Below are 12,973 nucleotides of genomic sequence, written 5' to 3' on the forward strand. Positions count from 1 at the left end.
TGAAGTGCACCAAGTGTATAAATCTAGACTAAGAAACTCAAGACTTTGGTGGGAAATTTGTGCAATGGGTCCTTATGGCCCTGGATCGCCCTCTCGGAGGAAGGATAACTGATTGCGGGATGAAATCAACCCCACTGAGTAGGGAATTTCTAAAAAGGGGGGGTAGGTTTGTAGTGGGAAACCTAAAGAAAGGGCTCGTTAAAAAAGAGATGGCCATGAACCACAAGGTAAGAAAGCTAGGAACTGGGGGATGCCCACAGAGAAACTCCTTCTGAAAAATTACCATAAAGGGATAATGTAATATTAACCAGTATCAAATTGTACCAAGCAGAGAATAATCAGGAAGTTTAAGTTAGAAAGTTCTAAAGAATCAGTGTGAATCAGCTAGACCTTGAGGAGGGTTAGACCTCCAAGAGGTCTAGTGGGTAGAGGAAGGAGGAAAAGTGGGCAGCATTGTGGAACAATTGGCGTTCTTTTAATCAGAAGAGGATAGAAGTTGAGAACACAAAAGAATTTGACCAAGAACAGTTAAAAGTCTTAGTCAAAGTTGTGCTCTGCATATTCCATTCCCTAACAGTAGGGTATTACCTTAAGGTAATGACAATGTAATAAGGAAAAACTATATGAAAATGAAATAAACGGCAAGTAAGAGTTGAGGCGTAAGAGGTCTGCTTCATGCCATAAGGTCTTTGTATTGCAAAAGATGCCACAAAGGATAAGAATAAATTTTTGTATAGGAGATTTAATGATCGTCTGCACTTTGGATGAAGCTTCTGGGTAATGCTGACCTGCTACTTCTTCTCTGTTTCTGGTCAAGCCAGCATGGGGGGAAAAATCATGGAGTAACAGATATGCGTGTTCTTGTCTGTACCATCCCTCACTATTACTGCTTGGAAAGAAGCCCAGAAACAGTCATTGTTTGCTTACCTTGCTCTTCTATTATCCTGGATGGATGGGTTTACCGGGACAGTTCGGGATGGGGATGGGGAATAAAATAGGGAATCAGCAATTATACTTCCTTTAATCACCCCCAACCCTTCAATAAATGTGAACAAGTTTTGTGTTGATGGTATAGGAGAAAAGTAAAGTGCAGTGATGGGAAGTGTAGCGTTCCTCATATCACCCCTGCACTGAGATCCATGTGGCAGTAGCAGCAACATTATTTATCACAGACGGTAGGCTCATAGTGCTAGGTGGCAATAGCTAAGTGAGTGTAACCTAAGAGATAAACGAGGGGTAAAGATGGGCATGGATCACAGAGAAACAAGATCTCAGTAGCAGATGAGATAAATCCCCCTTTGCTTAAACATACTAGAGAACCTTGAAGGGGTCTTAGGGCATTTCATCATGTAAAATTACATGAGGTTATGAAGTTCTAATCCATCTCTTAGGTATAGTACGTGCCTTATTATTGACATCTATACGCAGGAAATATGAAGTGAACATTAATTATCCCTCTCTATAAAGCTCTTACAATGCATTGGGGAAATAAAACACAGGTAAAATCACTAATTAATGCATATACTCAACTGTGTGGCAAATTTATGCAATACAAGTTTAGAAAAAAGAAAAAATCATTCAAGCTGGGAGATACACAGCAGGTTTTACAGAAATAATAATGCATCACTTGAATTCACCACTTCCCTGTGTTCCTTCCAGAGTATGTCTTATCACCTTATCCTTCCTTCTTCATCCATATTGCAGTCCTAATACTTATTTCCTAACGCTGACATTAGCTATGTAGGTACTAATCAAATGTTTATTGATTATTTCTAGCCAGTCACTCTACCACTAGCCATTAGTCCTCTTATGTAAAGACAATTAGTCCTCTTATATTTCTTAAGTGAAGATCATTACCATTGCCTTAGTTGCTGAGGCCTAAAAATTGGGTACCAGACTTTCTTACTCCTCACTTCCAAATAGCCACCTGGTCCTGTGTTTTCCATTCCCTTCAGTGCTTTTTAAATCTCTTCTCTTCATCAAGCAACTTTCAAAGAGTTAATAGAGCTATTAAATTGTACTAAAAAGGTTAGTAAAAGGATTGTAATAAGAATGTGAGAAATCTCTCAGAAAGTAGAGCAATATATACAGAAAAGAAGGAAAAATATTTAAATATAGAGAACTAATCCTGGGGGCCCAATAATTGACTAGTAGGAGGTCCAGAGAAAACAGAGATTTAAAATGATGGGGGGAAATATCAAAGAAATCAGAGAATTTTCCATATCCTAAAGATGAGCTTTGAGTTTCAAAGTGTCCTCCATGTAACCAGACCAATGAATAAAAACGTTTCAATGTGAAGGCACATTATGAAATATCAGAACATTGGAGATAAAAAGATTATATATATCCTGTAGTCAGAACAGATCCATGAACGAAGAGGAGGAGGTGAAAATGGCTCCCTCCAAAGGGGTCACTGAAGAAATTTTTGACTCCCTTCCTTACAACCTTGGGCTCATGATTTTGAGGTCCTGTATCCATGGAAGGAATGCTTCCATCAGGAAACAGCATCAATGCTCTAATGAATTGGAAACTGAGATTGCCCCCTGGCCATTTTGGTCTCCTCAAGCTGTAGAACTAAAGGCAGAAAAGGATCACCACAGCCATGTGGGGGTTAATCTCAAACACAAAGGGCAAGTTAGGTTGCTGCTGTACAATGAGACAAAGATAACTATGTTTGAAACTTGACTGAGGCAACTCAATAAAGATAGCCACCCCAACAAAGACAAGTCCTTAGAGGACTCAGATCATTTGGGAATTAAGGTAGAAGCACTGCACTAGATGAAGAATTAGACCCAGTCAAGGTGCTTAGAGGCATAAGGGGATATGCAATGTAGGGTTGAAAAAGGAAGTTAAGATTCTCAACTTAGGCCACCTACAGAAAGGGGGTTCAACAGCAGCTACACTTTATATTACCCTCAGTTCAAACCCACCCCCACCTTTTATGAAGAGCATTAGCATTGGCTAACATTTTAAATGTCATCGTCCTATGATGATACACTAGCTAATAGGACCACGTGTCCATTGTGTTGGGGACATTGATTGCTACCCAAGAGCTTGCCATACATGAATTTCTTATAGGTCAGGTGACACCAGAAAGATACTGGGGCTTGAACTGCTTTTTGCAGTGTTCCACCCAGAATGGGAGCCTACTAATAAAGGAGACAACAGTAGCAATGACCCAGAGTTTCCTTGTCAGAGAATTAGTACAATGTGGAGGCCCCTTCCAGCTCACTGAAGAAAGGTAAATGCATGCTATGTGAGAGGCAGTAAGAGCATCAGTGGCAGTCAATGTCATCTGGAAAAGCAGAGATGACCAGAACAAAGAATAGTTAAATAACAGGATTCATTTCTCTTCTGTTCTTACTTCTAGCCCCCAACACCAGAAGAGTTAGCCTTCAAAAGGAAAAAACGTATCCTAAATCAAGACACTTGCCCCAGCCCAATATTTAGGGGTTTGGAGAGGGAGAAGGAGTGAAAACTTGACTATGTTCTACTCAGTTCAGGTCCCTGTGGCTACAAGTCTGGCCAGAAAATGGAGGAGGTTTTAAAACCCGAAGTTTTAAAGTAGGCCCCGTTGGACTTTGAATAACTTAGAAGATGAGGAATTGGCCCAGGAGGAGAGGGTATTCAACATGGTACAGTGGGAGCAGTGACTAGAGACATGTAAAATATTTTATGTTTATACATACCCCCAGCAAGTTCAGATTCCTTAGCAACTTGGTCATATGAAAAGTAAGAGTAGTGTGCAATTTATGATATAATGTTAAATGAATGAATCAGAACTTGAAATTATATGTATATGGCAAGTACAATTGTACGAGTAACCTGAATATATTAATATTACACAAACCTGGATGTTTTGCATAAGATCAGCAATGATGGTATAACTTAATGACTATTATACTTCTTTTTGTCATATATTTGTTTTAACAAGTAAAAGAAGTTTTGTTTAACAAGATTGCTTTTCATGAATCCGTGTTGGATGATGGATACTTGGCCACCCTCTATGTACTTATTAATTATGTTCTTTTGTTTTGGGGATTTCTTCGGTTGTTGTTTTTCAAAGATTAATGCCATAGTATTTCAAAGAAGACTGAACAGAGTGTGATCTCTCAGTTCCTCCCTTTTCCATTAAAAATTGAGTACATATTATGCTTGACTTTTTCCATTATCAGCAATCATTCCAGTTTGCAGGCAGTCCATACACATAATTGTTAATAGCACAGATGTTTCAGAGAGCATGCCTTTGAACCCTCTAGCGAAGATTCCTTTAGGTATACCTGATGTGAAGTCATCTACTTTAACCTATTCTATCTCTAACTCCAATTTCTGTAGCATCTTTGGTAATATCTGTACAAGGACTCTAATTTATATTCTTCCTCCCACATTGGAATATTTAGGACACTGGAGCAGGGTAAGAATCTCCTGCAATTATTTGTGGCATAGTGATCTCATACTTAGGAATAGCCTAACCCCTTCTTAACCCAAGACTGGTAAAAGATAAAAAGTTTATTGCTATTCTTTTTAAAAAAATCTCTACCCTATATGATCCCAATGGAAAAGATATGTGAACTAGATAGCAGAAAAATAAAGTAAGGCTCACCAAAGAATGACATTTCAAATTATAGCTATTGTTCTTATATTCCACAGTGATGATTTAGATAAGTATTTATCTACCTTTAATGAATGAATGTACAAAACATAACTATGCAATTTTCATTTGTGCTTAGGTATGGATGGGCTCATATACAATTAAATCTTCTAATAGTAAATACAATTGCTGCCTGGCATTCAAACATACTATGTAATTTATTTTAACAGAAAGCAAAGCAAAACCTAAGATAATTAAATCATACTGATACTATTTGAATGAATTGAACATTTTTCGTCTCCCTGATATAGTCCTTCTGTTCATTTTACTCAAAAGAACAGTGTGAAGTTCAAAATCTGAGAATAAAAGAACTTGAAAAGGAAAAAAAAATAGCAAAAATCTTTACCAAATGAAAGAAACACAAAGTTAGCTCAGCAAGGCTTCTACATACCCAAGGACAATGTAAATATGCAACCACAATTTTTTGAAAAAGAAAATTTCTTCCTGGTCTTTCTTATGATTCTGGCTTAACAAAACTTACATAAAACAAAATGTTATAATTATTTGTTGATATTTTTAACATATTTTAGAAACCCCTTGAAATTATTCTTACAGTTGTTTTTAAGTGGAAGTTTTCATTTCTCCAAGTATTTGTTCTTAAATGGGAATATTAGATGTATTTTTAACGTTAACATTAGATTTTTAGATAAGATTTTATAAAATGAGAATATAACCCAGTATTCTAGTAAGTAGATAATTCCATTTACATAGGAATTGTCCTTAAGGGCCAGGCAGAGAGGGGAGAGAGAGAAACAAATCTGAGAGTGGGCCAAAGAAGAGAGGATATGGACAAGCTTAAATATTAATGTATTTAATACAGTTAATCTGAATAAAAATCTTCAGTAAATGTTAGTAAAAAATTTGTTCTCACTTCAACTAAGAACTCAAGGATGAAAATAACATAGCTCCAGCCTTGAAGGAGATGTCAATAAGAGGTAAATAAGCTTAAGAGTGGAGAAGGTCATGATTCATGATTATCCCCTGGGAGGACAGATCAGAAAGTGAGGCAATCCTTCTGTGATAAGCAGGGCTACGTTGGTGAGTGAACACAGCAGGCCCCAGATACAGCAGGCTCAGTGAAGCCAACTGGAGAGACGTGAGAGAAGAGTATAAAAGCCTCACTTGAGATGAAATGTAGGGCTGCTGCAGGGTACAGCAAGGGCTCGTTCCTATTTGTCATGGAAAGCCAGGGAGAAAAGGAGGAAAGATGCTATTATATCCACTGTACCACTTACCCAATACCTCTCTTCAACTCTGTAAGTATATTCCAAATAGGACCTAGGTTTGGGGAGATAGCAGCTTACAGTTAGTGTTTGAATGCTTAGGTGTTTAACTGATTGAAGAATAGAGAAGGAGGTATAGAGGAGGAAGGTAAGCTTCTGATAAGAACTAGCTAGGCTTTCTTAGAGCTCTATAAGAAAACTAGAACTTAATCTGAGTTAAAATTATCTGGGAAAGCCAGAGCTACTGGTGATTTGGGCTTGTCTACAAGAATACCCCTGTGGCCTAGAGAATCTTGTCTTTGGAGCCGTTATGCCAAGGATAAATTTACTCTGGCAAAAGAGCATGTCTGGCAATTGTGTTGATTACCCGCTCTAGGACAAGGCTACTCCCTGGTGACAACCAAAGAACAATTTAATAAGAAGGAACGGCCTGTGTCACACACATGTTGGTAGTAATTAGTTAAACGTGAATGAGGTGATTTAATCTCTTTGATTCTAATCACATGCTCAAGGATGTTTTAAAGCAAAGAAACTAGCAATTTCCAGGCCCAAGAACCATGAAGTGCTTTAACAAAACTGGAAATTTAGTTGTTTGGGGGAGAAATTGTGTTCTTGATGGTATTACTGCAAAGTTATTTAACAAACATTTAGTAAGTGTCAACCATGTGCCAGATACAGTGACTATCTCTCCAAAGTAAAGGATTTCATGAGGGAAATGAACCCTTTCTACAGCAAGAAAGGGAAAAGTGGAAAAACATAGGACCTAATTGAGAGACTTGGGTCACACGCTCAGCTCTATCAGTTACTTGCTGAGAAACCTCAAGCAAGAGGGTAGGATTAAGTCAGAGATCTTCAGGGAAGCGCAGGTGATGGACTGGAGTAGAAAATATATTAATAATGAGTATTCATATTCTTTTTTTGTCTCAAAAATAATAAGTTAATGATAGTAATATTTAATATAGGAATTTACAGTAGTCAACATATATTAGATACATATTTTTAAGGTAACGTGAACAAAAATTTTATGTATTTGTATACCAAATAAAAAAGTATGACAATGACTAGATTACCTGATTTCTAAAATCAATTTGCTCTAAAATTCCTGTTTCTATATTACTCAAAGTACCTTAGTTTCTCTTAAACTATATAAAAAAATAACAGTATACCTATAGTAACATAAAGTTCCTCGTATATAACAAAATTTGATTTTACAAAGATATAAAAAAGTAAACCTTTTATTCTTTAAATGCATCCTAATGCTACCGATACACCCTTCTTACCTCTATGTATTTAACAAAGAGGTCAGTTGGCCTGACCCTTTCTTCCTCTTAGCTCATTCAAGAGATTGGCAAAGGGATTCATTGACAGCCTTGTATTGATGAGATTAATGACAAACTTAAGTTCTGGATTCCCTTTAGCAAAATTTTCAGAAAGAATTCTTTTAATTTTACAAATTTGCACAGTGACTTGTTGAAATGTATATATGTATATATATGTACATATATATATCTATATGCATATACATATGTATATATATACACACATATAATATACATACACACATATGTATATTCCCTTAAAATTCTGATTTGTAAAAAAATTTAGAAGAAACGCTACCATAAAGCTAAATTTTATTTTATAGTTCTTTAAACATTTTATAATCCTATAATTCTTGAATTAAATACTTAACAGCATTATACAGCTGGTATAAAAGCTCCTCACTTTGTGTCCACAGCATAGGAAGTTAAGAGTCTTGCTGTGCATAGCGATATGGCTAAATCGGTTTACAAAGGAGTTGGCTGAAAACCAACCCATTTAAATGACAGCTTTGGGGTGGCCGGTTAGCTCAGTTGGTTATAGCGTGGTGCTCATAACACCAAGGTTGCTGGTTTGATCACCACATGGGCCGTTTTGAGATGCACCCTCCTTGAAATAAATAATAATAATAATAATAAATTAATTAAAATGACAGCTTTCACAACAATATGAACATTATTAACACTACTGAACCACATGCTTAAAAAATGATTAAGATGGTCAATATTATGTGATGTGTTTTATCACAATCAAAAATTAAAAAGGCAGAATCACTGAAACAATTTATCAGTTTAGAGTGAATATTTCTAGTCATAATTTTCACCACTTTTTAGCTTAATTTCTTTAATATCTAAATAACTTTGATAAAGTTTTCTTCTTCCTCCCCCTACCCTGAAGTTCTTCCACATTAGAAATGACATAAAACAACAGCAGAAACATTTAAAACGGGAGTAATGGGCATTTTTTTTTTTTTGGCTAGAACTGACAAAGGTATTAATGTTTGAAATAGCATTTTAACTATGGAATTTGAAATATCATGGGCGTTATTGTACTATTCGCCTGAAGTATACATACACATTTAATGCCATTCTTATTAATTATAGTTTCAAAAAGTAAAGCAGGCATATTCGATGGTCATTTTGTAACCAAGTATAAGCAATTACAGTGCTTTCCCCTCATTGTGACTATTCTTTGCTTATAAATAATGACAGAATGCAAAACTAGAAATATTAATTTTTAATGAACTGTTCCTTTTTTTCAATTAAGCTGCTTCTCTTTGATTCTGTATGTATCATAATTTATAGAATGTAAAGAAGAGGGTAAGGAGTTAGCAACCATGTCTAAAAAACTCCAAAATGATGGATAAGTTTCTAATTATGAAAGAAGCCAACACATCCTCATTAAAAGAAGCAACAGTAATTTTTAAAAATCCCTTATTAATCTCCATCTCCAAATCCCCCTCCTAGAGGCAGCCACAGTTAAACTTGTTAGGTATGCTTTCAAATGTTTTCTATGTTTATATCCAAATGCACTTTTTTATACAAATAAAATAACATTATAATGTATAATTTTTTAAAACCTATTATGTAGTAGATATTTTCCCAAGTCAGTATATATTAGCCAGATCCTTTTGATGAATGTTTAGGCTACTTCCAATTTTCTAGTAAAATTAATGCTTCATTGAACATTTTTGTTGACATATCTTTGCATTCTCGTGTAAATACTTTTGTAGGACAAATGCTTATAAGTGGAACCGTTAGCTCAAAAGATATACAAATTGAAAATTCTGTTTAATTTGTTAAAATTGCTCAATTGCTTCTCAAAAAGTACTAGTTTATACACCTATGGGTAGTATATGAGAGTTAAAAAAATGGAATGTGCAGACTGTTGGTAATGTGTGTCTTTAAGTTATTCCTCTAACAGTAGTTTTCAATGTGAGCTAGTCTGTTTTTATTTTCTTTCTTTTATCCCCTATGGCAGTCATCTAGCTGGATAGGGGATTCTGGATAACTGTTCTAGGAGCTCTGAAACTCCTACTCCACCCCCATAGCATTAGCACTATGAGCTAAACAAATGAGTTAACTAGCTATTATTGTCTGTAGAGCGGTACTACATATTTTGATATAACGACACATCAAGTGCCTACATTTTTCTTTTAGATCTCAGATTTCCTACCTCTACTTTCTGATGACTGTATTTCCATGCCATTTCTTTTTTTAAATCCCTTCTGAAGGTTTCAAGACAGAATGGCAAAACTTACTAGATGCTATGCTCTTGAATTTATAGCAAACGTATGGTTGTTAGTTCATTGCTAGTAATGTAACATAGCCTTTTTCTCTGAAGAAAAAAGCCTTTTCCAGGCCATGTATTCCAGAATAAATGTTATTATACTAATACCACCTCATAGTAACGTAAAATTTTACAGTTTACAAACCTCTTTCAGAAATATTGTTCCATTTGATTTTCACAACAACCAGTGTGGTAACTGAAGATATTATCTCCACTTAATAGATGAAAAAAGGTCACACAATCAAGAAGTAGAACTAAAATTAGTAAGACTTGAACTTTCCACACCACTATGCTGCCTCTTCCATATATATAAGAACAGCACATTCCTTTTTGTAGATATTTTATTCCATGGCGGTAACATTCACTTCCTGAATCCCCTTCAGAACAAGATAAAATATAAATTTAAAAAGAGAGGGGAAAACCCTAGAAAAAAAGGGAATACATTTGCCTTTTTGGTAATTTTACTTTTGTGAAAGAAGCCATTCTTTATCTTTTAGGTAAACTGTATCTAAACATATATTCTATGATATTTTAATAAATGTGTGAACAGTTATGATAATTTAAAAATGTAACCTCAATTTTGCAAGCTGATCATACTAAATGCTAGTCACAGATGTTCCATCATATTTCTTATTCATATTCATCTTATTTTTTATTCATATTTATCACATGTAGGTTTCACCATATTTCTTTCCTACAACTAACCATAAAGTCACAGGACTAATCTGTTTCAGATTTGCTACAGTTAAGAAAAATTTCCTTGATTTCTTATAAGGATAATTGCTTGTCAGCAATTGACTTATCTACAGATAAGGTGGTTTTGGAAAGAAATGGTAAGTCTAGCCATTTTGAGAAAAAAACAATTACAAAAAATTGTTTTCCTTTTTTGATCCATAATGTCATTGATTACAGCATTAATTTCAGTTTTCTTCTTAACACATTATGATCACAATTTCTGGTGTTTTATTAAGGCTAAAGGAAAAGGACCTGAGCATTCTCAGTACCTTTTCTGATCTTTATATTCAGGGGGGCCATCTCCATGTAGTGGAACAAAAACTGGGGTATTGGAGAACTGGACTCTTGCATAGGCTGTATACTGAGTGTGCCTTGGGCAGCCTCTCTTTTCTGGGCTTTAGTTTCCTCATCTCTAAAATGAAGGGTGTATTAGTTCCATCATCTCAAGGGTCCATTTTAGCTCTAGCATCATTGTAAAACCTATTAAGCAACATTTATTGAGACAAGATATTCTAGTGTATGGACAACATTGTGGGAATATTTGTGGATACAAAAAAAAAAAAAATAGCTTACCCCCTGGAACAAATAGTTAGAACAGTTACTAAATAGTAGCCAGCCCAATGGCCCCAAACGACATTGTGATGTGGTTCAGGCTACTAGGAATTGAGACCTGTAGGACCAAATCAGGCCCCTTGAGGTACTACGTAACAATTTAGGTGCACTAAATGGTTGGTTGCTTAGTACTCTTAAGAGTAAAAGCAGAATACCTAAACTGATACGGTATCACACGGTATACAGTTAAAAACAAACAAACAAAAACCCATGAGAGAAAAAGAAAAATGAAGTATTGACAGCAAAAATAGAAACTAATAAAATAAGTGAAAATTTCTCCTGCAACCGCAACTCAGTTTCTACATTTTAAATTAGAGCTCAGGTGTTTCGATCCACCGTCCATGCCACAGGTTTAAGTTTTTCTATCAGTCTCCAAAACATCGTTAGAGCGGAATAGAAAACAGCCATAAGGTATGTATATTATTCAAATCAATCCCAAAGAAACTTTCCCAGGGGCAGCGAGCGTCTCAACACACAAGGTGCCTTTTGCGGCCTCCTCCTGTAGTTCAGGCCTGCGAAACGGCAGACCGCACCCGCCGTGGCTAAGGCAACAGTCCGAGCATTCCCGGAGGTGTTCGCCCCGCCTCTGGAGCTGCTTCCGCCACCCCGCGCCTCGAACCTCCTCCTCTGATTGGTGGGCGGGGGAATGCGTCAGACAGTGAGCTCACTTCCGGCCAGGGAGCGCGCGGGTTGATTCGTCCTTCCTCAGCCCCGGGTGCTCGCAGCTCGGAAATGGCGGGTAAGTTCCCGGGAAAAGTTTACCAGGGGGAGGGGGCGGGCAGGTTTGGGAAAGAACGCCGAGACGGTGGTGACAGTGCCCTCCTGGAACTTTCGGACTCTAGCCTGGGTTCCAGAAGGCCTGCTTCAGCCTGGAAGTGCGGAACTCTCAGCGCAGCTCCTGGTCGGCAGAGGTTTGTGCCCCCGCCCCCAACTGCTTGGGGTTCTGCGCCTCAGGCGAAGAACTTGGCCCCTGCGGAGGGACGTAGAGGCCAGGGAAAAGCGTCGGGATTTGGACTTGGAAAGTGCCAGATGCTTTGAGGCCTGTTTCTCTTCTCGGTGCTTCTGCCCACTGCTGCCTCAGCTACACTAGTCAGGTTCTGTTCCCGCCAGCTGATTTTAATATTCAGATCCTCCTGTTCCAGAGCTCCCTCCGCCTTCCACTACCCTGTTGCCCTGCAGTACGGCTCTCACTTGAATCTTGACTGACTTCGTCGTCATCTTAATCTTCCACACTTTAGATCCTAGGATCTATTTAGGTTTCCTGTGAGAAAGAGGTTCTCACGTGCTTTCATCATCTAAACTCTTTTAGAGTGTGTCTACTACAGTATAATTGTCATTCTATTCTGCTCTTTATTGAGTCTCTTCAGTTTACAACATTTAGTAACTAATAATTGCCATTATTTTGTACATGTATAAAGACTGTTTTGATGTGAGTATATACTGTATTTTACCCCCAGTTCCATGTCCTTTGATGTGGACCGTTTGTGTTTCTTTTCTTTCCCAGTGCCTTCACAGTAGTTTCACTACACTTACAGATGTGCTGGATAGACAGGCTATACAGCATGAGCTCTGCAGATGTTTAAGGAAGAGCTGTAGGATCTTGGGGTACAGTGCTACTATAAAAGAGGTGGGACACCTGTATTGCAGAAGGTGTATAATAAGAATCACACCTGAATTCGAATCTCAGCTCCACTTAGTTGGGTGTCTTTAAGCAAATAAATCTAAGCCTGAGGTTTTGAATATGAAATGGAGCTGGTAGAGTATTTGCTTGTGTTACAGAATTGTGGGGATTAAGCTCATATATGATTTCAGAAGTTAAATCTTGTTGCTTAGATTATACATAAATTCCTCCAGGTGGGTTCTGTTGTCTTAGTTTAATAGATTAGGGTCAGAAAAGTCAAGTAACGTGCTCTAGTTCACAGATCAAGTAAATAAATGAAGACTGGATTTGAATGCGGGAATTCTAACTCTGACTCCAAATCATTGATCTATACAGCCTCAAGTGTTCCCCATTTTCTGTGTATGTGTGTTTTAACCACTTATTGAAGTTTATGGCATGTGATTGTACCACTTTTGTTTTTGCTTATGACTTTTTCGCCTCAGTTTTTACTAATTTTTATGTTTACGAGAATTTCATCAGATTTAT

The 12,973-nt window shown here is 37.0% G+C and overlaps 2 protein-coding genes across 3 annotated transcripts in view; one reads left to right on the plus strand and one right to left on the minus strand.

Annotated features, from left to right (window-relative positions):
- The window catches only part of SLC25A12 (solute carrier family 25 member 12), a 161,587-nt gene that overhangs the window by 88,987 nt on the left and 59,627 nt on the right, over nt 1-12,973 (minus strand). The window lies entirely within an intron of this gene.
- Nucleotides 11,482-12,973, plus strand: part of HAT1 (histone acetyltransferase 1) — a 45,321-nt gene continuing 43,829 nt past the window's right edge. The window contains exon 1 of one of the 2 annotated variants that reach the window (XM_019727432.3): nt 11,482-11,566. In XM_019727432.3, the coding sequence (XP_019582991.1) occupies nt 11,560-11,566 (7 nt within the window). In that variant the 5' untranslated portion in view covers nt 11,482-11,559. Of the gene's footprint in view, nt 11,567-11,587; nt 11,739-12,973 lie in introns of those variants that run through there. The other variant, XM_088794616.1, reaches the window with a different exon arrangement.

The sequence above is a fragment of the Rhinolophus sinicus genome, chromosome 17 (assembly GCF_057876585.1).
Source record: "Rhinolophus sinicus isolate RSI-liver-muscle chromosome 17, RSI-T2T, whole genome shotgun sequence".
Lineage (NCBI taxonomy): Eukaryota > Metazoa > Chordata > Mammalia > Chiroptera > Rhinolophidae > Rhinolophus > Rhinolophus sinicus.